The sequence below is a fragment of the Canis lupus genome, chromosome 11, assembly GCF_048164855.1.
Source record: "Canis lupus baileyi chromosome 11, mCanLup2.hap1, whole genome shotgun sequence".
In the NCBI taxonomy this organism is placed as follows: Eukaryota; Metazoa; Chordata; class Mammalia; order Carnivora; family Canidae; genus Canis; species Canis lupus.
This window is the reverse complement of record NC_132848.1, coordinates 57,780,055-57,807,630: the sequence shown is the minus strand read 5'-3', so window position 1 is coordinate 57,807,630 and position 27,576 is coordinate 57,780,055. Positions and strand designations below refer to the sequence as shown.

Genomic DNA, 27,576 nt, shown 5'->3' with positions numbered 1-27,576 from the left:
GTTTAACCTCTCTTAGCTTTAGGGTCCTCTTTCGGAAAGTGGGAGGAGTGTAGACTCCTAGTAGCTTTTCAAACTTAAAACTTATCGGTGAACTGTTCTATAAAAGCAAAATCTTAAACACAGTATTGGGCTCCTCGGGCAGGATACGATTGCACTGATTTTCTTCTCAACGCTTCATTGATCGTAGAACCCCCTAAAGCCTGCTTAAGGGCTCTGAAACATACTGTTTGAAAAATTACTGAGTTAGTCCCAAAGGGCCTTTCTAGTTCTGTGTTCCTTTAAATTGGTTTAGAGGAAGGAAAACAAGTGAATGGCCGACCCTTTCCTACAAGTTTACCCCATCCATATTCCTTTCTTTCATATTTCACTTTTTTTAACAGAATTTTTGTTTTAGTGAAGGATGTGTACTTGCTGTATTAGGAAACAGATTTAAATGTCTTATTTGTTATAATGAGATGTTATATTCTGTGCTGTTTTATTATAATGAAATGACTATTGACAAATCATTTCACTTGCTAATTAAACTATAACTTCCTTGTTTAATTATTAGTAAGAACATTATGTAGCCTCCTTGGATAGGAATTGGATTATCCCAGTTGAAACCACATGATATATTTAATTAGATTATATAACCACCGGAAACTTAAGTCTGGTTAAGATATGAATTATCAAATACACTGAACTTCTTTTGTGGAAAGTAATAATCTGACCACAGGAGTACCCAAATTGTATCATCTTTGAATTGGGGGAGAAAGTAGAAAATGCTAACCACTGAATCTCAGCTGTTAACACAATGTACTTGTTTAGGATATCTAATGTTTAAGTGTTGAAATTGTGAAGTACTCAATAAATAGAAGTGCATTTTATTTGTAAAAATCTTGACAAATTACCAGATTCTTCAGTGAGAACCAGTTAGGGAAAGTAGTAGAAAAGGTTTGCAATTGTTATGTGACCACGCTCAAAATGGGAACCAAAATTTCTTTGTTGAATTAATTTGAAAGTTGATTTTCCATAGAAAAAACAAAATAAATGAATTAAATTATTTTGGGGACATGAATTTTTTTCTGGCAGAGTTGTGTAACAGTGCAGTAAAATGTCCTTCACGTTTCTTTCTTTCTTTTTTTTTTTTTTTGTTAACCAACTTTAGTTTTTAGAGCAGCTTTATGTTCAAAACAAAATTGAGCAGAAAAGAGTTCCTGTGTATCCCCTGTACCTACAAATGCACACATTTAATTTTTCATTGCAATCTCAAACTTAGATACTTTAAATATATAGAGAGATTCTTCCCATTTTTCAAACACCTTTTTAGTTTCTTCCTTGCCTTGTTTGCTTGCTTTCATTCGCTCATTTTTTTTTTTTAAAGTAGGCTCCATGCCTGATGTGGGGCTTGAACTCATGACCCTGAAATTAAGAGTGACATCCTCTAGTGACTGAGCCAGCCAAGTGTCTCGAAGAACCTCTCTTAATCATTCTTTTAAAGCACCTTGTCAATTTTTTTCTCCTCTCTAGTTAGCCTGGATGTTTTTGCCAGAATCTCATTTATCAGTATATGTGATCTGAATAGTTTTTGAATACTTTTTTGTTTTGCTTTAAACTTTTCTATTGTGGAAAATATCAAACATATAGAAAGAAAGACAATAATATAGTGAACTCTGTGTACCCATCACCTATCTTCAATTATCAACTCCTTGCCAATCATGTTTCTTCCACACCCACCCACCACCTATTTTTTTGAAGCATATTACTTCATTTCGTAAGTGCTTCCAGTATGTATCTACAAAGGAAAAGGAATTAAACCAAAAAAGTCAATACTGATGGCAATTCTCAAACTTAGGAAAATGAACAGTAATCGATCATCACTTTAATCAACCTCATGGAGTTCTTAAAAATTTGTGGTTTTACTTCTGAGTTTCCATTTACGTTGTTTTGTCTAAGGTTTACTGTAAACAGACCCCATGGATAATGATTTTAAATTCAGCTTATTAATGAACATTTGTGTCTTATGGCATCTTTCTTCTCCCTCTCTCAACTGTGGAGACCTAGAATCCGTTCTAGGGTAACCAGGGCTTCCTTGAATTCTGTTTTAAAAACAAAGGTACTTATTATTATTAGTTAATACATTGTTGGATGCAAAGGAGTAGCAGCAGGAGTCTTTGAACCAATTATTTTGCTAGTGCTTTGTGTGGTCCTGGCACTCTTCTTGGTCCTTGGGATATATTACTGAAGGATTTCGGCCCTCTTGAGAAGTTCCGGTGTGCTCTTTAGTCTGAGCACACATTTTTGTTCTTTAAGGATAGGGTAGGCAAGGTGTAGCTGCATCATGAAACTTGGAGAGGGAAAATCGAATTCTAAGTGTATTAATTACTTAAAAAAAATACTTACTCTGACCGGTATGTTTTAATGCCCTAAATGGAGACAATGAGAAGGGCATTTAGGGGGGTAAAAATTAGTAAAACAGTACCATCCCTTGTTCTTCAGAAATCTGAATATAGCATTTAAAAACAATTTTCCCAGGTGGTTTCACTGCAGTATTATAAAATTGTCCTTGAAATACATGTTCTTGACTGAGGTAAAATGGAGGTAGCTTCTTGTTTTTTTAAGGGATGCTTTTTTATTTAGTAGTTAAGTAAGGGCATAACTTCTAAACCCATTTTCTCATTTTGGAACCTGAGTGTTAACTTTTCCTGTCCAATGAGGCTTATTTCTATCTAGTGAATCTTCTCTCACTGCTTTCCTTTTTAATGCAAAATCCAAATCTGTGTTTCTCGCTAACCTGTGTAGAAAATTAGATCAAGAACTCATGCAGTGTGAATGGCAAGCTGAGAACAGAGCAATAAAAGCAACAGCAAGCAAACAACAACAACAAAAAACCTTTATATTCATTGACATGGCCACTGGAATGTTAAAAGCAGCACATACTATAAATATTCCCATTTGGAATTTTGAGGTTGGCTACTTCCATATTCGGCCTACACTCAGCATTTCTTCCCTTTTAGTGCATTCTCTTAATCGTGCTTTTGTAGAGTTTGTATATAATCTTCCCTCTTACTGTGAGCCTTCTTGAGGTCAGTGTTCCTTGTTTACCTCCTTTCCTCCTCTCCCAGCATTCACTACAGCGGTGTATATATGCATTGGTACTCAATATTATAATTACCTTTTTTGTTCTTTGTAAACTAAAACATTATGGAATTCTAGAAATTGGTACTGTTACAGTCAAAATGGAGAAAACAAATATGGGATGAGATCTATCTTAATACAGGATTCAAAAGAAAGTATATATTTAGTAAAAGAAACAGAGGGAAGGAGCATTTTGGTTAAAGAAGAGAATGGTGTGTTTCATAATCACAAGTGGGAGTCTGGGGGAGTGGTTTAGCGAAGTTAGAGAAGAAAGCAGATTATATTGGTTGCATTGGTAAATTTGAGACTTTAAAAATCTTTCATTATTGTTATGCTTAAATATTTAGTACTAAATAATTTGGGGTGTGCTTAATACAGTTTTTGAATAGGTGAACCATACAGTTTTGGTAGTGATCATTACCTTTTTTATGCTAGTTTGCCTTTTTTTTTTTTTTTTTTTCAGAATTAATAGATCCTAAATTTTAGAGTTTAAAAATATAACAAGGGGGTACCTTGGCTGGCCCAATCAGAAGAGCATGTGATTCTGGATCTCAGGGTTGTGAGTTTGAACCCCACATTGGGGATAGAGATTATTTAAAAAGAAAAAAATATTTTTAAAAATTAAAAAGAAATCAAAATACAGTAAAGACTTTTTCCCTTCCCAAGAAAAAACTAATAAACACCATTGCATCTGTGACATGGATTGGAGAATACTATGTTTCAAATAAATTGGAAATTGCATAAGAATTATTAAAAATCCTTTCTAATCTTCTAAGATATATCCTTTGGATACTCTAAAAGAAATGTGTTAATTAATCTTTGGGCTCTTAAGTGTGAGTATTTCATCTTGTTTTCTGACAAATCATTTTTTAAGCCAAGGATGAAGTAGAAGTTTTTAGAGTAAGAAACTTTATGAATGCAGTCTTTTGCATTAGTGTTTATATTTGGGGCAGATTCCTGAAGAGTTTAGTTGGGATCATTTCTTTTATGAGGGAAGATGGGTTACTTCCAGACATCACAATAAATATTGTCAAATTTCTGTCAACATATACCAAATAGCGGTACCTATTTTGTGTATGGCAGGAAAAAGTTTATCATTTAACAAATTCCGGAATGATTTAAATCTGTTAATTTTTTTAAAAGATTTTATTTATTTATTCATGAGTCATACACACACACACACACACACACACACACACACACAAGAGGCAGAGACGCAGGCAGAGGGAGAAGCAGGCTCCATGCAGGGAGCCTGACCTGGAACTCCATCCCCAGTCCCCAGTATCAGACCCTGGGCTGAAGGTGGTGCTAAACCACTGAGTCACCTGGGCTGCCCTAAAATGTTATATTTTAAAAATCAAATAGACAAATATCTTTTTTCAAAAAAAAGATTTTATTTCTAAGACAGAGAACACAAGCAAGGGGAGCAGAGGGAGAGGGAGAAGCAGGCTCCCCATGGAGCAGGGAGCCCCTACAGGGATTGATCCAGGACCCTAGGATCATGACCTGAGCTGAAGGCAGACGCTTAGGCAGATGCTTAACCGACTGAGTCTTGTAATCAGAAGGGTCCAAAGTGTGTGTTTTCTCAGTTGCAATTTTAAATTTTTATTATATCTATATTTATTAGATATTATTCTGTATATAAGATAATTTTATTGACATTATTATTCTTCCTTCTTTATATAAGATGGTTCTAAACACTGCCTGAATTCTTCTGTGAGGGGCCCCCCAAATAGATATCTTAAAACTTTATCACTATGAGGTTTTTTCTTTTGGTAGTTTGTATGGTCTCACAATTTTTCATCTATATGTTCATTTATTAGGGCTTTTATTTTTTTTAAAGATTTTATTCATTCATTCATGAGAGACACAGAGAGGGAGGCAGAGACACAGGCAGAGGGAGAAGCAGGCTCCACGCAGGGACTCATCCCGGGACTCCAGGACCACACCCTGAGCCAAAGGCAGGTGCTAAACCGCTGAGCCACCCAGGGATCCCCCATTTATTAGGGCTTAATAGAGAATTTTTCCTTTGTGGGTTATGACGAAAGGGTTGTGAAATCAATTTAGTTCATGATCAGTTTTTTGTTTTGTTTTGTTTTGTTTTGTTTTGAGGGGGTTTATTGGAGTAAATTTAGAAGGTGAATTTTTATGGTGATGGGTGAATGTTTATGACCTTAATTTCAGTTTTATTTATGTTTATATACTGGGTTATGCATTTATAATTGTGGGTTGTGGCCCCCAAACCATGAAAGCTACTGATTTTACAGGTTTCTTTCTATAATTCAGATCATCTAATCAACACCTGCGCCTTGAGCTAAAGATAAAGATATAAGGGTGAAAATGAAAAGTTGAAACGGTCTTAAAAAATCAGTAAACCAAGGGATCTTACAAGAGAGCATTAGTTAATAGATTGTTGAGTGAGTGGCATAGATACTTGCCTACCATATGTTGAGGCCTCAAAATGTGCCAGCACTATGCTAATGACTTTCCATTCATTATTTCATTTAATTTTCCCAAGCAAGCCTATGAATTGGAGGTATGTTTGTTATCTCAGTTTTACCTTTGAAGAAATGAGACATAGTGAGGTAATGTGTTAGCTGATTTGTCTGATGACCACAGGGCTTGCTCTTAACCATCCCAGAGGAAGGAAACTCCAGGGCTGTATAGTCTGAGAAGACTACCGGGGGAAGAACTGCACTTGAGCTGTGAGGTGGGATTTGGTTAGGTAAGCAGGAATTTTTAGAAAGCCATGTAACGTGGGGGAACAGAGATATGAACAAATTGACCATATAAATGTTAAAGTCTGTATTCAGAGCATTATATTGAAATAATTAGTTATCTGTCTCCCTCTAGGCTGTATGCTCCAGAACCATTTGTTACTTTAATGTTTCCATCCCCTGTTGCCATGTCTGGCTCTTAAGGGACATTCAGTAAAGCATTTCAAGAGATAAATAAATGCCCCTTATCCATGCCTCCAGAGAGAAGCAACTGGGAAAAGAATAGAGGGATCATTATTAGGTATTAATAGTGAATGTCTGTATTACTCCAGAAATTGTCATAGCAGTTTTAATAAGTCATAAAGAATATAACTCTGAAATACAATATGCCAGTGAATATTATTTAGCCTGTGATAATAGATGGAGATAAAGAGAAGTGTCTACTTCAGCTCTCCTTGTCTGTTTAGAGACTTCCATCAGAAATACTAAACTTGGGGGGTGCCTGAGTGGCTCAGTTGGTGTGTCTGCCTTCAGTTCAGGTCATGATCCCAGGGTCCCCTTGTCAGGCTCCCTGCCCAGCGGGAGTTCTGCTTCTCCCTCAACCCCTCCCCACTGCTCGGACTCTTATGAATAAATAAAATATATATTAAAAAAAAAAATATATATATATATATCCCTGGGTGGCTGGGATCCCTGGGTGGCTCAGCAGTTTAGCGCCTGCCTTTGGCCCAGGGCACGATCCTGGAGTCCCGGGATCGAGTCCCACGTCGGGCTCCAGGCATGGAGCCTGCTTCTCCCTCCTCCTGTGTCTCTGCCTCTCTCTCTGTGTGTGTCTATCATAAGTAAGTAAGTAAGTAAATAAATAAATAAATAAATCTTTAATAAAAATAAAAAGGAAATACTGTACTTGGTAAAAATAGCAAACCTGTTTTTTAGTGTGTTTTGGAAACCTACTCAAATGTTTTAAAGCCAATTTGCTTAATTTGGTAAAATATTTATTGTTAGTTTGAAGTTTTTTTTTTTTTCTTTTTAAAAATAGAATCAGCTCTCATGAACTGTTTTTAATTATATAAGACCGTGTATCTCTCAAGATATACGTTTTGGTCAGTCAAAATATTTTTCAGAACGTCCATCTCATTTCATTCTTTGATTAGAGTTGAGGGTTACATTTGTATAGAGGAATGGTCCCAGCTACCCTTATCTTTCAGTCATCTAAAAGAACTAAAATAGGATATACATATAATAATGTATACATGTATAAATCTAGTAAGAAATAGAATGTGGAAAAAACTCAAGTTTGGTACAACCTATTAAGGGACAGAGAGGACAGAGATAGCACTTTTGGTTGGGAATGAAGGAAGACTTTATGAAAGAGGATGCCTTAGAGGATAGATAGGCTTCTAAGGATTGAATAAATAATTCACAAGAATATATATGGTAAGCAAATGTGTTAAGCTATATTTATCCCCGTAACTAAAGAAATATTAATTGAAACAGATGGTATAAGTATTTTATTTTTAATGATTTAAATAGACTTCAAACCATATCTTGTCTCCAGTCTGCTAAGATGCAGTGGTTCTCAGATGTAGTGAAATATCTGGGAAACATAAAAACAACTGATACCGGGGGCCCCACTGCAGATCAGTTAAATCAGAATCTTTCTTGTGCATTAATCAATTTCTCATCACCATAGCCTTGTGAGAAAACCCAGGTTTTCCAAATACAGAGATTAAATGTCTTGCCCAAGGGACTGACGTAGAGCACTTTGAATTCTCTGCAAACTTGTAGAACCGAGCTGCTCCTGCTGGCTTGGCTGCTGTGTTGAAATCAATAAATATTCCGGCTATTCAGAGCTGATTATAATGTTGACAGTTGCAGAGCAATCTAGAGCATGGAAACAGAAGATATTCTCCACTTCAGATAACACCTAATTTGCCTTTCTTCCTTGTCAGCAGACACTTGAAATTGATGCTTTATTGTTATTTGTTTTTTTGTGATAGTGCATCCCTTTTCTTGATCCTCAGCTTGACCTCTGTGGAAGTGAAATGAGAGAATAAGGAACATTCTCTTGGTGGCATCTCTCTGCCACAGAACTATGCTGTTCTTGCTCCGTTCCTCTCCCTAGAGCTGTCTCCTTCTGTGCCTGCACCTGACTCTTTCCCCACGTGCTCGGGTCTTCTTTTTTTATTTTTATTTTTTTAAGATTTTATTTATTTATTCATGAGAATACACAGAGAGGAGAGAGAGAGGCAGAGACACAGGCAGAGGGAGAAGCAGGCTCCATGCTGGGAGCCCGACATGGGACTTGATCCCGGGACTCCAGGATCGTGCCCTGGGCCAAAGGCAGGCGCCAAACCACTGAGCCACCCAGGGATCCCGCTCAGGTCTTCTTGACCCTGGGTTGCTTACTCAGAGTGATGATGGCTTTCTAATCTTTGAAGATTCAGTTCAGTGGTCACTCATCTATGATGAAACATTGGTTTTAAAAAAAAAAAAAGAATCATAAAACTCTGACAGTACTTCATTTATCTCCCTTACTTCTATATAGTTAGTTTTCCAGTACATGTTTCCTCACATCTAGAAATGCATTTTGAAAACATGGGTAATTGAGTGATAAGAGAAGGAGAGGTGAATTTGTGAGAAAACCCTACATTTTATGTGTTCATTTCCTATTCCTAGTAATGAGAAGCTATATCTGCATTTTTATTATCATGTGTTATAATGAAGGGCTTAGCCCTGGAATAAACTCAAAATGATTAACTCGTGATCCTCTAGCTTTTCTCGGCACATTTTGCATTTTTATATTTTTTATTTTTTCAGTTTGGTGATATCTTAGGAACAGAAGGAAAAGACAGTATAAAGTGTGGAGGGAGGTTGGGTTTTTTGTTTTGTTCTTTTATTGTTTTTTTTTTTTTTTTTTTTGGTTAGAGGGAAGAGCTTTTCAGGTATTTTATTGGTCATGGTAATTTTACTTGCTTTAAAGTACTTGTCATTTAGGGGCCCCTGGGGTAGCTCATTGGTTGAGCGTCTGCCTTAGGCTCAGGTGGTGATCCCAGGGTCCTGGGATTGAGTCCTGCATTGAGCTCCCTGCTCAGTGGGGAACCTGCTTCTCCCTCTGCCTGTCTCTGCCCCTCTCTCTGTGTCTCTCATGATTAAGAAGAAAAAAAATGTCATTTAGCCCTAGCCATCAGGTATGAAGTTAGAGTTTTAACATTTTTTCTGTCTCATCATTTATTCAGATATTTTACATTTTAGTACTGTTTTATTATTTTTTAGAAATATATTTATTTTGTTTAAAGATTTTTATTTATTTATTTGACAGAGAGAGCAAGTGAGCACAAGCATGAGAAGCAGCAAGGAGAGGGAGGAGCAGGCTCCCTGCTGAACAAGGAGCCCAGTGTGGCTTGATGCCAGGACACTGGGATCATGACCTGAGCCAAAGGCAGACACTTAACCAACTGAGCCACCCAGGCGCTCTAGTTTTATTGTTTTAAAATGTAATTCCTATACATTTCTTTTAGAGAAATTTTCTTTCTTTTTTTTTTTTACTTTTAAAGAATTTATCTATTTGAGAGAGCAGGCACACTCCTGTGCGAGACCTTGAGTGGAGGGAGGGGCAGTGGAAGAAGAAGGCCCCCTGCTGAGCAGGGAGGATGTGGGGCTTGATCCCAAGTCCCTAGACCATGACCTGAGCCAAAGGCGGACACTTAAGTGACTGACCTACCCAGGTGTCCTCTTTTAGAGAAGTTTCTTTTTTTTTTTTTAATTTTTTTTTTAATTTTTATTTATTTATGATAGTTACAGAAAGAGAGAGAGGCAGAGACACAGGCAGAGGGAGAAGCAGGCTCCATGCACCGGGAGCCCGATGTGGGATTCGATCCCGGGTCTCCAGGATCGCGCCCTGGGCCAAAGGCAGGCGCCAAACCGCTGCGCCACCCAGGGATCCCTTTAGAGAAGTTTCTAATGAATCTTTTAGTTGATACTATGAATGAAACAGTTTTGCTTCATTCACCAGTATTTTTTATCTGGGTACCATACAGGAAGCCTGTTGATTTTAAAAAACGAATTCTGGGCAGCCCGGGTGGTTCAGCGGTTTAGCGCCTGCCTTCAACCCAGGGCCTGATCCTGGAGACCCGGGATTGAGTCCCACATCAGGCTCCCTGCATGGAGCCTGCTTCTCCCTCTGCCTGTGTCTCTGCCTGCCTCTCTCTCTCTCTCTGTCTCTCTCTCTCTGTCATAAATAAATAAAATCTTAAAAAAGAAAAAACAAATTCTGTGGATTTTCTTATTTAGTCTGTGAATGGGTTTTTTTGTTCCTGATTTTGGATGACACAAACCACAACTTGGTTTGTGTTTCCTAGTTTATTTTTTAATCTCTAGATTTAGAATAATGCTAAATAATAATATTAAGAATAGTCATTATTGTCTTGAATCTCTCTGGTTTTTTGTTTTGTTTTTCTTTTTTAATTTTTTTTATTTATTCATGAGAGACAGAGAGGCAGAGACACAGGCAGAGGGAGACGCAGGCTCCATGCAGGGAGGCCAATGTGGGACTCAATCCTGGGACTCCAGAATCAGGTGCTGAGCGGAAGGCCAATGTTCAACCACTGAGCCACCCAGGCACCCAAATCTGTGTGGTTTTAAAGGTTGTGGACCTTTAAAGGTTTTTGGTTTTAAAGGAAGTACCTCTTAGAGTAGGGAATGTCTTAAGTCTGATATTGGCAATTAAGATTGTGTTTTTAAGTAATTTGGTTTCTTTTTGTTATACTATATTAATATTTTCTGCTTTATATTTTATTATAATCAGGCTATTCGGCCAGAATAATGTCCATTTTAGAATTAAGTGAGTTTTTGACCAGTTTTATAGGTATTCCACAGAAGATTGAAAAGAGAGCACAGTTTCTTAATCTGTTTTTGTGTTTTTTAAAGTCAGCTTTATTAATTATATAATTTTAATTACCTTTAGTTGAAGTCTGATTGAAATGTTAAAGACATACTTTGATTTTGTTGCTACTATTCAGCTCATAAAGTTTCATATTCTTTTTCAAGACTAGGTGTTATGTATTTTGTATACTTCTATCATGAGAGGCATAATCTCTGGTTCTTTCTGATGTTAGTAAACTGTTCTTTACTTATTAGCTTAAGTTCTCTAAAGAACTTTTCCTCCTGAACTATTGTTTACCCTGAGGTACAATTCCTATAGGAGCCAGGATAAATGTTTCATTGGTTCTCTTTATTTACCAGGTTTTTAAAAAAGATTTATTTATTTTAGAGAGAGAGAAGGAGAGAGAGAGAGAGAGAGAGCACAGGTGCCCATGGGAGCAGGAGAGGGGCAGGGGGACAGAATCTCAAGCAGACTCCTGGCTGAGTGCTGGGCTCCTGCGGAGGGCTCGATCTCACAGCACTGCGGTCACAACCTGAGCTGAAATCAAGAGTCCGAGGCTTAACCGATTGAGTCACCCAGGTGCCCTATTTACTGTTCTTAAGATAATGATAGCATTGGTCCCATAGCATTCTTCAAGGGCATAAACAATGGGGTTTTCTTTTGCATGTATGTATATTTTTTAGTTAATTACCATGATTCATGCTCTGGTATCATTTTTGGCTAGTGAGAACCATACAACTTGCCTCCTGTGCTCTTTTAAATAGGACTTGAGTAGTCTTTGCATAAGGGTCGTTTTTATTAAAAGAAACGTAGAAATGCAGAAGTACTGATTACCTGATTTTAAACATTGTATTTTACAGCAGAAATTTGATATGAAATTTTTTTACGTGTTAATTTTAATTATAAAAATAATGCCTTTTTACTTTAGAAAGTTAGAATAAGCAAAGGTAAATAGGAGTATGTGAAAATCACTCAGTTTTACCCTACAGAGGTGACTTGTTACACTGTTTATCTTTTAATCCTAATGCATGAGTACATATTTTTCTTTAGTTGTATTCATGTTTTGTATCCTGCTTTTTTAAAAAGATTTTATTTATTAGAGAGCATGAGCACATGCACTTGAGAGTGCTGGGGCACAAGCAGGGTGTTAGGGAGAGGGAGAGGGAGAAGCAGACTCCCCACCCTTCATGGATTTTGGTCCCAGGACACTGTGATCATGACCTGAGCCAAACAAAGGCAGATGCCTAACCAACTGAGTTACCAGGTGCCCCTTGTATCCTGCTTTTTTTTAAATGATATTTTTTAAATGATATTTCATTTTCCATCCACTAAAGTTCTTTAAAAACATAATTTTAAATGTCTGCATTATATTTAAAGGCATAAAACACAGTTTAACTATTCTCTATGTTGGGCTTCCAATTTTTTTTTTTCAGGAAAATTTTATTGTAAATGTACTTTGAAAAAATTGGTATTTTGACTTTGATAGTCTAGATTTTTACTTATGTATTGCTAGATGTGAGGTTTTCTTTTTTTTTTTTTTTTTAAGATTCATTATTTGGGAGAGAGCAGGGTGGGGAGAGGGGCAGAGGAAGAAGGAGAGAATTGCAAGTAGATTCCCCACTGAGTGAGGAGCAGAAATCGAGTGATGCTTCACTGGTCAAGTGACTGAGGCACCCAGGAGTCCCTGGATGTAGGATTTTTTTTTTTTTAAATCTGATCCATGAATACTTCTGAGTGTTTTAAATGAAACTAAATGAAATGTATTTAAACTCTGGTTTTTTAAATTTTATAGCTAAAATTCCATTTTTTGTCTTTTGAGTAGGACTACCCAAAATAAAGCATTTACTTGAGGTTAAAGGTCATTGCTAAATGTCTTACATGTTTTATAATTACAAATAGTCTTAATGTTGCTCTCAAATGATGTTAATTTTACTTGATTGATGGATTTAGTTAGAATCTTAGAAACCTAGTGATTGCCTTGAAGAAAAATAACTGGTGAATGACAGAGCTTGTATTGAAAACCAGTATTTTTAGCCTCTTGTCAAGCTCTAATTCTTAATTCATTTCAGTAACGTATAATTCTGTATTTACTTTAAACTTCCTTGTAATGAATTATGTACTATCTTCAGGATGTGCAGTAGAAAAAAACCTTGATAGTATTATACACTTTATTAAATCATTTTTTGTTCCTGATATGCTATGGCATAATCTCATTTACTTGAGATTAAAAATTAAAGCATTTGATTAACACACTATTAAGGTTATGAGGAGAAAGGAAGCAGTTCAAAAGTGCTTTCTTATTATCTTTCATAGTTTCCCCCCCGTGGGAGGATGGAACATACTGACTTATCTATATATTGTGGATAGTTTAAGGAAATATTATGTTCAAAAGATCAATCATGACTGTTACCAAGGTTTTCAAGTATTTTAGACATCTACTAGTAATTTTTAGTTCCAAAACTTAATGTGAAAATGAATTGGGAAAAGAATAGACTACATAGTAATATGGGCTAAAGTAGGATTTTTGAACATAAATATACAGAAAAAAACAACTGGGGTAGTTTTTGAAAAATGAATACTCCACCCTGAGTATTTTATTTTCCTTTTTATTATTAAAAAAATAATAATTCTATTGTATTTCATACTCCTTGTGTTTTTAATGGTCTAGATTTAAGATGGAACTCAGGAATATGTATTTTAAACAGTCTAATGTCTAATAGACATTCACTAGGTAATATCAGGCACTTTTTCCGAAGTGGCTATCGCCACCAGTAACATATGAAAGTCTGGTTTTTCCACATTGTCACCCAAACTAGATTTTTTTTTTTTTTTTTCAAACTAGGTATTATTAGGCTTTTAGTTTTAGCCAGTCTGGGGGTGTAAAGTAGTACCTTACTGTGGTTTTAATTTGCTTTTACTGATGAGTAAGGGTGTTGAGTATCTTTACATACGCTTTATAGTCATCTGTATGTTGTCTTCTGAGAAGTGCCTGAGTCTTTCGCCTGTTTATTTTAATTTAATTGAGTCTTTTTCAGATTGATTTGAAGGAGTTCTTATGTAATTTGTATAAGAATACTTGTCAGAGGGCTGTATTCCAAATATCGGATTGGGGTTTTCACTTTTTTATTTATTTATTTTTTAACAAATATATTTTTTTTGTAATTTTTATTTATTTATGATAGTCACAGAGAGAGAGGGTTTTCACTTTTTTTTTTTTTTTTAATTTTTATTTATTTTATGATAGTCACACAGAGAGAGAGAGAGGCAGAGACACAGGCAGAGGGAGAAGCAGGCTCCATGCACCAGGAGCCCGATGTGGGATTCGATCCCGGGTCTCCAGGATCGCGCCCTGGGCCAAAGGCAGGCGCCAAACCGCTGCGCCACCCAGGGATCCCGGGTTTTCACTTTTAATAGTGTTTTATTGAACAGAATTTCTCAATTTTCTTGAAAAGTGATTATCAACTTTCTTCTCGTAGTACGTTTTGTGCTCTTCAGAATACATTTTTCTTGGACTGCATTTTGAGAAATGCTGAGACAAGAACCACTTTCTGGTTGACACAAACTATTTCCTGGCTGACAGGGAGAATAGGAGGTTTCTTTCTGAGTAATCCCCTAACATCTCTAGTTTTGTCAGCAGTTATACCTCCTCTAGGAATCCCCCTGTTGGTCTCTTTTCATGATATTAAGTTTAGGGCTCTGAATCTTCTTAATATTAAGCATAGAGTTGTCTTTCTACTACAGTAAATGAAGTGGGCCATAGGTAAGTTATTTCCGTGGTTTAGAGCAGTGTTTTCCCAATTTTTCCACAGAAGTATCCTAGCCACAGAGGAGAGTGAGGACTGTACCCCAGGGGCACGCTGGAGGGATGGCTCTTTGAACTCTTCTCTGTGTGGTTGTTGGGAATATAGTTTGCTTTCATTTGAAAGTAGCATCAATTCTTCTTTTATTCCAAAATTTAGAGTGAACTTGAGGGAGGCTGCAGGAGGCTATACCACCTTTATTCAGCAACTCGAAGTACCTTTGGTAGCCCTGGGCTTGAGGTTTTTATATATTGCCTTCACTGTTCCAGCATGGTTAAGAAACTTGCACGGTAGTTACTGGCAGAGGCAGAACAGTATGTATAGAGTCTCATGGCTCTGCCTTCCATACTATCTGGTCACTGAGTACTAAGGTGAAGTCATGGGATTGGACCTTGAAACAACAGGAAAGAGCTGAATGAATAAATAAATACACAATAGCCTGAGAAAATGAAAAAGTGTGTTTTTAGTGGACTAAGGATTTTGAGGAATTTCTGGAAAGGAAAAGCAGTTAGATATCTTAAAGGGTGTATAATACTCCAGTGTGTGTGTGTGTCTGTGTACCACATTTTGTTTATTCATTCATCCATTGGTGAACATTCACATTGCCTCCACACATTGGCTGTTATGAGTATTGCTGCAGTGAATGTGGATATGTCACCATACTTATTTTTAAAGTCTATGTTGATTTTTCTCTTGCAGATATATTCGACTTTATGGGAGAAAATTTAGCAAAGAAGATCATGTTCTTTTTATCAAGTTATTGTATGAGCTGGTATCAATTCCAAAACTGGAAATCAGCATGATGCAGGGATTTGCGCGTCTCTTGATCAACTTGTTAAAGTGAGTAAATTTCCTGTGATTTCTGCTAACACATTTTGGTTCATTTCTTCAAGGTTTTAGACAACAAGAGCTAAGTGTTCTTTGGTAAGAAGACCCAAGTCCCAAATTGCCAGTTTGCAAAAAGATTGCAGAAAATTTTATCATAGGTTTAAGGCATATGTGTTAATTAATTAAAATTCTATCTCCTCTGTGAGGCCTTCTGTTTTGTAGCACACATGGAAATATATGTTATCTGAATATATGTTCATTTAAACTAATTATCTTCCCTTATATATATAAGATCCTTGAGAAGTCACGAATCATTTATTCTTATTCCTAGGCATGCAGAAAATTTGTTGGCAGTAATGATGGCATGAATTTATTTTTTTTGTTTTTTTGTTTTTTTGTTTTTTTTTTTTTTTGATGGCATGAATTTAAATGCCCCTTTTTACCTGGTGTTTTTTGAGGTTTGAACAGCAATAATCTGGTACATTCTTCCTATCTGTGGATAGGGAAAAGCAAGGCCTACCAGGATGACAGCGACATTTAACAACTGTCCTCCCTGTGTAGTAGGTGTATTACACAAACAACTGTGTATGAATGTATGCCTATATGTTTGTTTATTTTTTAATTAGGAAAAAGGAACTTCTTTCAAGAGATGATTTGGAGTTACCTTGGAGACCACTTTATGACATGGTGGAAAGAATATTATATTCCAAGACAGAGCACCTGGGATTAAATTGGTTTCCTAAGTAAGTATTTCCTTTTAAAGGACTTCTTTGGAAGCACTGGGGTCTTTTAGAATTTGGTCATAATTGAGAAATAATTGGGTTATTTGAAATAAGCAAGCAAATATACATTTCAGTGTGCTCATTGCTTTGTAACTTGGCTCCTAAAACAATTTATTACCCTCTTTAAACTATATCTGAAATTGCACTTAAGAATTTTCCACTAGGATATCTGACAGCCAACATTAGCATACTGGCCAGAGACCACAGGGTTTTGTTTGGAATCTAATATTTTGTCATTGAAAGTAATGCACATTTGGCTTTCTTTATTATATATTCACATGTGTTTTAATACTTCAAGTAAAATGAATGCCTCAAGAAGAGGAGCTTGGCATATTCCAGAGGGTACCCCCATGCCAGTTAAAGAAGCATTAGTTTCAGTAGCTGTTCGTGGAATGCAGGCTGTTCAAATGCATGGCTTCTTGGTTTAGACGCACTAGGATGTAATGTTTAGACATACTAGGGTTATGGACATCTGGCTGATTATACCTTCTTTTGCGTACATCCTAACTCTTCCAGATATCTAATTCTGGTACGTTTTGTATTTTACTCTGAATTTACAGAGTACAATATGATGATCTATCCTTTTTTGGTGAATAGTAATTTTGGACTTGACTCCATAGCATCATTTTCCCCTGTTAACGAGGCTTTGTTTTGTTTTGATCTAGCTCTTAATTTTCTCAGTCTTAACCATATTTGGCTTAAAAGACTCTTAAACTTTGGCTTATTTGGTTACGTGTCCGACTTGTGATCTCAGCTCAGGTCTTAATCTCAGAGTTGTGGGTTCAAGCCCTGCATTGGGCTACTTCAAAAAAACAAAACCTTTTTTCTTTTTAATTTCAGACAAGTTTATTATAATCTTAAATAACCTATATCCATAAATTTGAACTTGTATTTATTTGGGTTCAGTTATAACATAGAATAAAAAGCAAAGCACTGGTCCTCTGAAATAAAGCAGGCAATTGCCATTCAATAAACACACCATCTGGGCAGCCCGGGTAGCTCAGTGGTTTAGCGCCGCCTTCAGTCCAGGGTGTGATCCTGGAGACCCAGGATTGAGTCCCATGTCAGGTTCCCTACAAGGAGCCTGCTTCTCCCTCTGCCTGTGTCTCTGCCCCAATCTCTCTCTCTCTCTCTCTCTCCCCCCCCGTCTCTCATGAATACATAAATAAAATCTTTTAAAAAATAAACACACGATCTATTTGTCTAAAAGGGTTAAGTTTGTAACTAATTTTTTATAAAAAGTTTAGCATGAATAAGTACATCAGTATACTTTGAATACAGAAATGTACATCTCTGCCACTGTATAAGAAAACTAATTAAAGAACTCACAGGGTTTCACCACATGTGTGTACACACACACACACACATACACACACGTATACGTACTCATAGCATTTGGTAGGTTTGTGTCTACAAGGTCATATCTGGCCAAAAGACGTAATATAAAAGTAACTGAATACTGGATCCTTCTGGTATTCATTCTCCACCTTTGAAAAAAGGCAAAGCCTGCTTAAATTGGGAAATTCCTTATGATTTTAACATTATCAGTCCCCGAGGTGGGAACAGCATATAAATATTTTGGGCAGCCCAGGTGGCTCAGCTATTTGGTGCCGCCTTTGGCCCAGGGCGTGATCCTGGAGATCAAGTCCTGCGTCTGGCTCCCTGTATGGAGCCTGCTTCTCCCTCTGCCTGTCTCTGCCTTTCTCTGTGTGTGTCTCTCATGAATGAATAAATAAATAAAATCTTTTTTTTTTAAAAAAAAAGCTTTCAACTGCAGAAAGGGCATTTAAAAGTCTTTTTCACAAATAGCTAATATCACAGTCACCTTGGGGAAAATGGTTGTTCTTAATTTTCTTTCCATTTTTAAAAAATGTCCATTCAACGTATTGTTATCCTTGTGAAATGGTTGAAAAGAAGTTCGGGGGTGTGGGGTGGCTGAGTTGGTTAAGTATCTGCTTCATCTTGGGTCAGGACCCCAGGATCCTGGGATTGAGCTCCACATTGGGCTCCCTGCTCAACGGGAGTCTGCTTCTCCCTCTCTCTCTCCCTCTGCCCCTCTCCCCATTTGTGCACACACACCTTCACTTGCTCTCAAAATCAATAAAATCTTTAAAAAACTAGAAGATCAGTGTCTTAAAAGATCCTTTGGATTCATTGCTGTTGTGCAAAGAAAAGGAAAGTCCTAAACCGTTTATTCAGCCATAGAGCACTGTCGTTTGACATTGATTCAGGAGGGAATTCAGCAGCATGTGAGGACAGGATGCTGATGTCTGTGTTTAGGGTGGTCAGTGATGTCCTGGATGCCTTACTCTGCCCAGGTCACTAGTGGTACAGGCTGACAATACTGGGGTGTGAGTCCAGGGCGATCTGCAGGTCCAGTGTGCCCTGTTGCAGGATTTCCATCTTGCTCACCTTGTCCTTGAGCCTGGAGTAGCCGTCATTCATATTGTACAGCAGGCTCATTTGGTCCTCCACCAGGGTTTTGTTCCGGGAGATGACCAGGCTGTGGTCTAAAAGGCTATTTTTCCTAACAGACCTCACTGGACGGAAGGCTCTCATACTGACCTCCTAGGGAAGGAGAGACCAGGAGGGAGCCAGCTGCCCAGCAGCTTATGCCTCTGCTGCCCATAGAGCTTCTTGAGTTTCCTATCCTCTGCACTGGGCTGGGCTCAGAATGAATGTTTGTTTGTTTGTTTGTTTGTTTGTTTGTTTGTTTGTAGTAGCCTCCACAATGTGGAGCTTGAACCCATGACCCTGAGATCATGAAATCAATAGTCTGATGCTTAACTGACTGAGCCACCCATGCATCCCCAAGAAGAAACTCTTAAAGTATTTGTGATCAAGGTTATTTTTAGGAAAGATTCTACAATTTTCTTCAATTTGCCTCTCCCCTCAATACCTATAGTTGTTTGTCATACACATGTACTCATTTCCTGCAGAGCACCATTTTATAGGCTTGTATAAGTCTAAGGATTTATTCCTGCATTTTCTCTCTCAATTCTAGGCGTGTTTTCATTATTTCAGGACTTCTTGTAGCCTCCCAGTTCAGTTTTTTTAACCCATGAAAATTTCTCAGGTTTCACTGAAGTCAGCAGCCTTTGTTAAACCCTTAATAGAATTTTTTTTAAATGACTGCAAATAGCAGACTTTAACAGATTTTTAGGTCATAAGTAAATAGTGAAATGATGTAAATGAAAATAATTTAAAAAACAAAAATATGACTATAGGTGATCCTGAAGTTAGGCCCTAATTGGTTTTTGGCTAGTGGTCACAAATGCAGTGGTGAGAGATCATTTCTGAAGATTCCATGGGTTAAAACAAGGAAACCAATTTCCACCATAGAGCAAAATTCATCATGAAGCTAAATGGTACATCTTCAAATATATTTTTTTCAAATATTTAGTATGAAAACCCAAAATTTAGCATAAAAGCTTTGTTGTGAAGGTTCCTTTTGAGTATTATTTCTGCTGGAAGAAACATGGCATGAACTGGGGTGACTGGGCCTTCTTAAAATATGTGGCCATTTAGGCTTTGATTGGAATCACCGTTTCACAGACCAGTTATCTTTCTGAAGTTTTCCTGGCTGATTTATTTTGGCTGCCTCAGAAAATCTTTGGTAAATGCTAGGGGAAAGAAGGCGATTTCTTCAAAAATTTCTTCTTTTTCTTCAGTAAGTCCCTTACTTGCTTTTTCATAAGTAAGCGTCTTGCTTCCTGCACTGAGATGTACCTTTTCAAAGGCAGCTGCTTCCTTTTAAGTCTGGCAGTGCGCAGCTCCGGCTTTCTTCCTTCCTGGAAATTTTGTCAGTGCTCAACACTGTTACTGTCAGCCTGTGCGTAGAGTCCTCCCCTGCATCTTCATCCTCTGCTTACCATGTGTCTTTTCCTACAGCATCCCCTTGTTCTTGCTCTTAAGGAAACCTTCTTCCTTAGAAGTTTCACCATGGCTGTTCTTGATCTTTTGAAGAAACATCGTGTCTTTGCTGAAATCTTTCCTTGGCTTAAAGCAGGCAGACCCCCTTTTGTATTGTGTAGTTGGCTATTCTGAAATGAAATATAGAAGTAATATAATCTACCTATACTCTTTATCTGTACTCAGTGACAAAAATAAGTACAAATAATGTCTTAACCATAAAATGATTCCTATAATGAGACGGTAGTTTATTATAAAACAATACATAGGGCAGCCCGGGTGGCTGAGTGATTTAGTGCTGCCTTCAGCCCAGAGCCTGATCTGGAGACCCTGGATTGAGTCCCATGTTGGGCTTCCTGCGTGGAGCCTGCTTCTCCCTCTGCCTGTGTCTCTGCCCCTCTCTCTCTCTCACTCTCATGTATAAATAAAATCTTGAAAAAAAATACATATTTCAGACATGCAGGCATCATTACACTAAAGACACAAAATGGTATTCAGATTTTGCATGTACTTATAATGAGTAAGTTTGGATTTAAAAAAGGTCCAAATACATTTTGTTTAGGATATATAGCACAAGAAAATAAAAGAGCAGCATTATGAGTGGACATTAAAATAAAAACTAGTGCTGGGATAAAGAATAACAGATAAGACTTATTTAAATATGAGAAAAGAGAGGGAAGTCGTTTTAATTTTAGAGCACTAAGCTGAGGAAAAGGAAGTGCGATATTCTTGCAGATAAACTGGTCTTATTTCTAATACAGTGCCACAGTTATCCTTTATGTGGATGGTACGGAATGGTATCACAAAAATTATTTTTGAACTTTATTACTTGTGAAAGAAATAGCAGGGTGCCTGGGTACATCTGCCTTTGGCTGGGGTCATGATCCCAGAATCCTGGGATCAAGCCCTGCGTTGGGCTTCCTGCTTAGCGGGGAGCCTGCTTCTCCCTCTCCCTCTCCCTCTGCTCCTCCCCCTGCTTGTGCTCTCTCACTCTCTCTTTCTCTCTCAAATAAAATCTTAAAATTAAAAAAGAAGTAGAGGTAAAGGAAGAATTGGGAAATGAAACTTTGATATATGAAGTCATAGAGAATTTGTGCTATGGACTTCGGGGGACAATATCTTTAAGGTTGAAAGGTAACAATGCTAAATTGAATCAATAACGTCAATATCAAATTTTTACAATGTAAACTGCCTTTTGTGCCATACCAAAAAAGATGACAGTAACATGAAGCATTTTAACAACAAAAGTATTAATGAAATTCTGTGACATCATGTCTTATGTCTGCTTTTGCTAGTGTAATGACAGTTGGCTCTAGACTGTAAAAATAGTCTTCAGTCTTTGGGTGTTTCAGGTGCCTGGGTGGAGGAGTTGGTTAAACATCTGCCTTTGGCTCAGGTCATGATTTCAAGGTTAGGAGATGGAGCCCCACACGGGTGGTCTCCAGGCTCAGTGGGGGAAGTCTACTTGAATTCTCTCCCTTCCTTTGCCTCTCCACCTCCCACCCCCATGCTTACTCATGCACTTGCTCTCTTGGTCTCAAATCAAAAAATCTTAAAAAAAAAAAAAAAAAAACTTGCAAAAAATACTTAATGGTTAAAGCACTTCTTCACTTTTAGGATCAAAATTTTTTTACCTGTATCTAAGTTTACAGTGGGACATTTAAAGTCTTACAAAAATTTTTCATTATTTGTGGCTATTCCATGAATTGCAGGATACCCAATATACCAGGATCACTAAAGTTCCATTGAATCCTCCCCAGTAATTGGGATCATTAAAAATGCCCTGTACATTTCCAAAATGTTCCCTCCATGTGCATAGATTTGCCACCGCTTACCTTGTGTCCCCGCAATCTAAAGTTTTCTGCCCCATTAATCAGGCCCTCATGTTTTCTTTCCATGTTCTTTTCTTTCTTTTTTTCCTATTTTGAATTCTGTAAGACCTGGATCTTGTAGTTTTAAAACCAGTATTCTTTTTTCCTTATACCAGTACTGTCAAACTGTCTACTTAGTACCTCCTTTCCTTTTCCTCAAGGCTCTGAGGTGTTTCTTAAAGTGCTCTGGTGTGAGAAATTTCTTGGAAATTTTACATGTTATTTTAAACATTCATATCTATATTAGGCTTATTAAGTGATGTTTTCATAAGTAAAAATTTCTCTCCTCTGTATCTCTTGACTATAATTGATGCTCCAGGAAGATAAACCATTTTGGTTCAGTGGCTTGGAGTGCTCACACCCAGGGCTATGTGCCTCCAACTGAATAGAGTACACGTAAGGAAGTGCAGCTCTGTTGATGCAGACTTTTTTTTTAATTGCTAATGGGTTGTTTCAATTTAAAGAGATCACAAAGCATAGTGAGGATTTGGAACCACTCTTGAAAGGGGCTCTTGCTTGGTGAGAGGCAGCCCTATAAGATAAAATTAGAAACTAATGTCTCTGTAAAAAAAAGTAGAGGAATTGTACTTAAAACATTTCTCAGGATTGTAATTATTTTTTTATTTTCTCTAATTTTCTGTAATCTTTTTACTGTTATCAGATACCACCTTTTGAAAGGAGTACCTGTTACCTTATTTCCATTCAGGTCAGGCTATGTGTCTGTGAAGGATTATCCGATTCTTTGGTTCTTGGACTTTCTTCATCACACTTGCCTTGATTTTTAAAATCAGAGAAATCTAGTAGTCTTAGTTCTTCTGCAGAAATGTTAAGGAAACCAGTTGGAGAGCCATAGAGCAATACTTTTTAGTTTATGTTCTTCAGAGCTAGTCTATGTCCACTGAATTTCTAATAGGGAATCAATTTAAACGTTTTAAAATTTACCTTTCTACCTAAGTTTCTGTTTAGTGTATTAGTATAGCAAGTGTTCATAGTCTAGTGATAAAGTTATAACTTCACAAACAGTTTATTTCAGAAAACCCCAGAAAACCCTTCAATATGGCATACTTTTGGAATTGGTGTTCTGCTTGGAGTATTTTCATCTTAGATGTATTCTGATTCATTTTGAAACAGTTTTGTCAGCTGACTGCATGTGTTCATACTATTTTTAGAATACTATTTTTATAATCAAAAGTGAAAGGTTGCTTCATTTAACTGTCTTTCAAGTCTTAAACTCATGTGCCTTGTGTATATGTCTTTATTTGAAACTACAGCTTAGGGTGCCATGCATTTCAACATGTTTTAAAAAGCTGGTTCTATTTTTTGGAGCAAGGATTATTTAGCTTTCTTTTTTCCTGTCTCCTTTTCCCTTATTTTTCTCCGTCTTCTTCTCCTCTCCCTTTTTTACTTTCTGCCTATATGCCTCAGGGGCAAGGGAACATTTCGCACTCTTCTCTGTTTCTAGGTTCTACTGGAGAAACAAATTGTAGAGTCTTTTTTTTTTTTTAATAAAAAATCAAAATTGGAAAGGAGTTTGAATTTGATAATAGCAACTTAAGAATCACTTATTGTTTACATTAAAAAGGAAGCATTTATGTGTTAGGGGCCTAGTTTTATTTCCTAAAATAATGCCCCATACACTTAAATTAGAATAACATATTGCAAGTTACTAATGAAGACTCTTGCTTCTGACAAGGCTTGGAGGAATTATGCATAGATCAGCTTGTACAAATGGGCATGGACGATTCATATTTGAATTGCTGTGTTTAAATTTGTTTTAGTTTTGTCACCATCAGTTTCGCTTTTGTGAGTTTTTTAAGGTTTACATATTTGCATGATGAGCAGTTTGGGTCTAGATAGCTCAGTTTATTTTCTTAAGATCTATTTTTCTTCCATATATCATTCTCTATGGGGATCATAGAGTATTAACATTTTCATTTTTCATATTATTCTGCCTCTGGAGAAACTTGATTATTACCTTGTTCTCTCTTTTTTTTTTTTTTTAATTTATTTTTTATTGGTGTTCAATTTACTAACATATAGAATAACCCCCAGTGCCCGTCACCCATTCACTCCCACCCCCCCGCCCTCCTCCCCTTCCACCACCCCTAGTATTACCTTGTTCTTGATGGTGTTTGTTTCTGAGTTGATCTGACAAAGGACTTTGACTTGGTATTCTTATCCCTGAGATACAGCTAAATCCTTTGTTCACCCTTCAACACATGGAAATGACATGTTCTTACTGCTGGAGGGTTTCTTGAGACATGTGGTTACGTTTCTAAGCTTAAGTTACTATCAGCAGCTCAAGAATGATCTCTGGCTATAGAATTTAACATAATAATGAAATGATGAAAGTGATTTCTCTGAGGACCTGTTGAAATTTAAAATAGTTTATGGTTATTTTGTTAATAAGCAGTGATTATTAAGGTAGGTATAGAGGGGATCCCTGGGTGGTGCAGCGGTTTGGCGCCTGCCTTTGGCCCAGGGCGCGATCCTGGAGACCCGGGATCAAATCCCACGTTGGGCTCCCGGTGCATGGAGCCTGCTTCTCCCTCTGCCTGTGTCTCTGCCTCTCTCTCTCTCTCTCTCTCTCTCTCTCTCTGTGACTATCATAAATAAATAAAAATTAAAAAAAAAAAAGGTAGGTATAGTGATTTTTAACATGGTATTTGAGGAACATTGTATTTGCTCTTTTAAAATACCACTTTAAGGGCAGCCCGGTGGTTCAGTGGTTTTAGCGCTGCTTTTAGCCTAGGGCGTGATCCCGGAGACCTGGGATGATTGAGTCCCACATCAGGCTCCCTGCGTGGAGCCTGCTTCTCCCTCTGCCTGTGTCTCTGCCTCTCGCTCTGTGTCTCTCATGAATAAATAAATAAAATCTTTAAAATAAATAAATAAATAAATACATAAATAAATAAATAAATAAATAAAATACCACTTTCACTTTTATTTGGAAATTAGAAAATAAGTAGTTGATTTTTATTAATAACTTTGGTAGTGTTTCCTCCAAAAGTTGTATCTGTGTCATAATGATCTTTCTATAGAAACTGCTCTTTTTAAAGCTTTTAAAAAAATATTTAGTTCATACTGATCAGCCTTATCACTCTCAGCAGTTATGCATGCTCTTTTTACTTGAGTGGTCAGGATTATTACAACTTCTTACTACTAGCCATAGAAGCATACTTTTTTCTGAAAGTAGTTATGATGAAAAATCAATGTTAATGCTACTTCAGTGATGAAGATGTTATACTTTACTTATACCTTTCTTATGATAGAATTATCTTGACCCTAATTTTGTGTGAAGTGGCTGTGAAAAATAAGTATTGGCTGATTTAAAGACACAGTATTAGATTTTGAAGGATTAGATATGAGATGGGTAGTGTTTGATGAACTGACGATTGTGTTTGTTTAGATATAGAGAAGACAGGTAAAACTTGAGGTTCTTTGGATGAAATGAAGTACATTCTTTTTTTAACGAAGTACATTCTTAAAGAAAATATTATATAGGCAATTACCATTAAATTATAAGGAGGTTAAGGCAGAGGTATATAGAATAGGCCAGTGTTACAGTTGTCCAGTTCATTTATAAAAAAGCAAATATGATAATTCTGAAACTAAATTTTAGTTCAAGAATTGTCAAGTCAAGCTGAAAATACTTCTGACTATGGGTAGTCCACACTGCTTTCATCTTGAATGTATCATTTGCTATACATTTCTCTGGTTTAGAAGTGAATATTGTCCAGAGAATTAGGTAAAGCCAAGGAGGTAGGAAGCATAAACCTCCAGGTTTATATAAGTCCCCTATCTCAATAAATGGTGTAACTGGAGGCTAAAGTTTTTGGCTTTCCTCAAGCTTTTCTGCTATATATTTGGCATTTATTTTACTAATGTCATCATAAAGAGTAGGAAATTGTGGCCCAGAGAGGAAAACTCACACAGTCATTTGTTGAAACTGGGACAAGAGCTCAAGAACTGGGACAAGAACTTAGTGTCTGCCCTAATAAACAGGGTGGGACTTGGGAAAGGAATTACATTTAATTACTAAATCACATCAAAATAGATGTAATTTCCTAAATCATACATTAATAATTATTAAGAGACAGTAGAATAAATGTAAAAGCAAAATGAACACAAGATAATAGTTCTTGAGGAGCCTGAAAATGTAATTTGTTTTGGATAGTATGAAATAATAATTATAGTTAACAATTTTAGTGCTTAATTCTGGGCCAGATAACTGTATTCTTTACATTATCTCATTTAATTTTTTAACAGCCTTCTGAGAGGTAGGTATTATTATTATTATATAGATGGAAAAACTGAGGCTTTACTATTGAAGAAAGTAAGTAGGAGAACTGGTAATCAAATATAGATCTGTCCCAACTCTAAGCCCAAGTTATGAACTATTGCATGATATGCTATGGCTTTCTTTTCAACTTAACATGCCTTTTCTAACAGGAAGTAGGATATGAGAAAACCCATTCAAAGCTTATTCCTTCTGTAGATCAATCCCTTTTGATAAAAACCAAAAAAAAGTGTTTTGAATTGTAATCACTTTAGTATAAATTTCCAACAATTGGGAAAGTACATAGTGATTATCCACTCCCTCTAAAAATTAGTGCAATATAGTTTAGTAGCATCTAGCCTTAACCTTCTATTTTATTTTTAAACAGAAACATTGTTCCCTTCATCTTGAGAGATTACAAGAATCACAAAAGGTCACTATACAGATATCACAGGTTAGAGAGATTGTACCCTTTTCTGGATAAAGAGCATAAATCCATTGGCACAGGCCTTATATATAAGGAGGGGTTGAAGTTGACTTTATTTTAGATGAACTAAAGCACCTTCCCACATACCCCATCCCTCTAATGAGTGAGGTGACAGCTATCAAGTATTATAATTAACCACCTATTCTTGTAAAGAGTGAAGGGAACTGGAGAAAGCAGGTAGCTGGGCAGCCTTTCACTGCCTTCTAGAAACATTTTTTTACATTATATGAAAGTTTGTTGGTGGAATAGAAAATAGCAGGTTTTCTGTGTTGCACTCAAACGAGTTGTCACAGAAACAGTAAAATAAATACAAAGTCAACATGAACACAAACTTTAGGACCTGGTAGTATTACAGATCTTCAGCTTATCTCCTGGGACAGAAAGTTTGCCATTTTAGAATTATCTTTTTAAAATCTGCATTTGAGTTGATCAGTTACTTAGTGTAGAACTAGATAGTTCTTTAAACCTTGTCTATATAATTTGTTTCTAAACGGGGTTCTTCCATCCAAACTAAAAGAAGACCCAAAGATCTGTGCTCTTTGTTGCTCTCATAGAAAATGTTTACTGTATATTGTAAATTCATAAATATAAATATGCATAAATATGTATATGAACACATAATTTTGTTAAAAGTACTTTGGAAATGCCCGGAGGTAAAAATCATAGTCGTGGTTTTCAGGGAGTTTAAATGTCGTTGGAGAAGTTTACCCCTTTTTTAACCAGGCGAACTTAGATGTTCTCTAAACTGATTCTATGTCCTCAATTGCTTAGCTTTTTTGTGAGTGAAGATAGAATCTCTCCTTGATAATCAAAGAAAATGTTCCATGTCTCTCTGGCCATATGGTCATCTTTTTAATGTTAGAATTCTCTCATGTGTTGTAGCCTTCAGTTAATTTTT

The 27,576-nt window shown here is 36.7% G+C and overlaps 1 protein-coding gene and 1 pseudogene across 4 annotated transcripts in view; one reads left to right on the top strand and one right to left on the bottom strand.

Moving 5' to 3' along the window:
* Nucleotides 1-27,576, top strand: part of PSME4 (proteasome activator subunit 4) — a 105,252-nt gene that overhangs the window by 3,476 nt on the left and 74,200 nt on the right. For 3 of the 4 annotated variants that reach the window (XR_012003446.1, XM_072768358.1, XM_072768356.1), the window contains exons 2-4: nucleotides 15,219-15,359; nucleotides 15,974-16,090; nucleotides 26,580-26,645. Coding sequence is in view for 3 of the 4 variants with exons in the window: in XM_072768358.1 (XP_072624459.1) it covers nucleotides 15,219-15,359; nucleotides 15,974-16,090; nucleotides 26,580-26,645 (324 nt within the window). In the remaining variant the exon portion in view is untranslated. The remainder of the gene's footprint in view (nucleotides 1-15,218; nucleotides 15,360-15,973; nucleotides 16,091-26,579; nucleotides 26,646-27,576) is intronic. The other variant, XM_072768357.1, reaches the window with a different exon arrangement.
* LOC140600480 (DNA-binding protein inhibitor ID-2 pseudogene) lies at nucleotides 18,281-18,688 on the bottom strand (annotated as a pseudogene).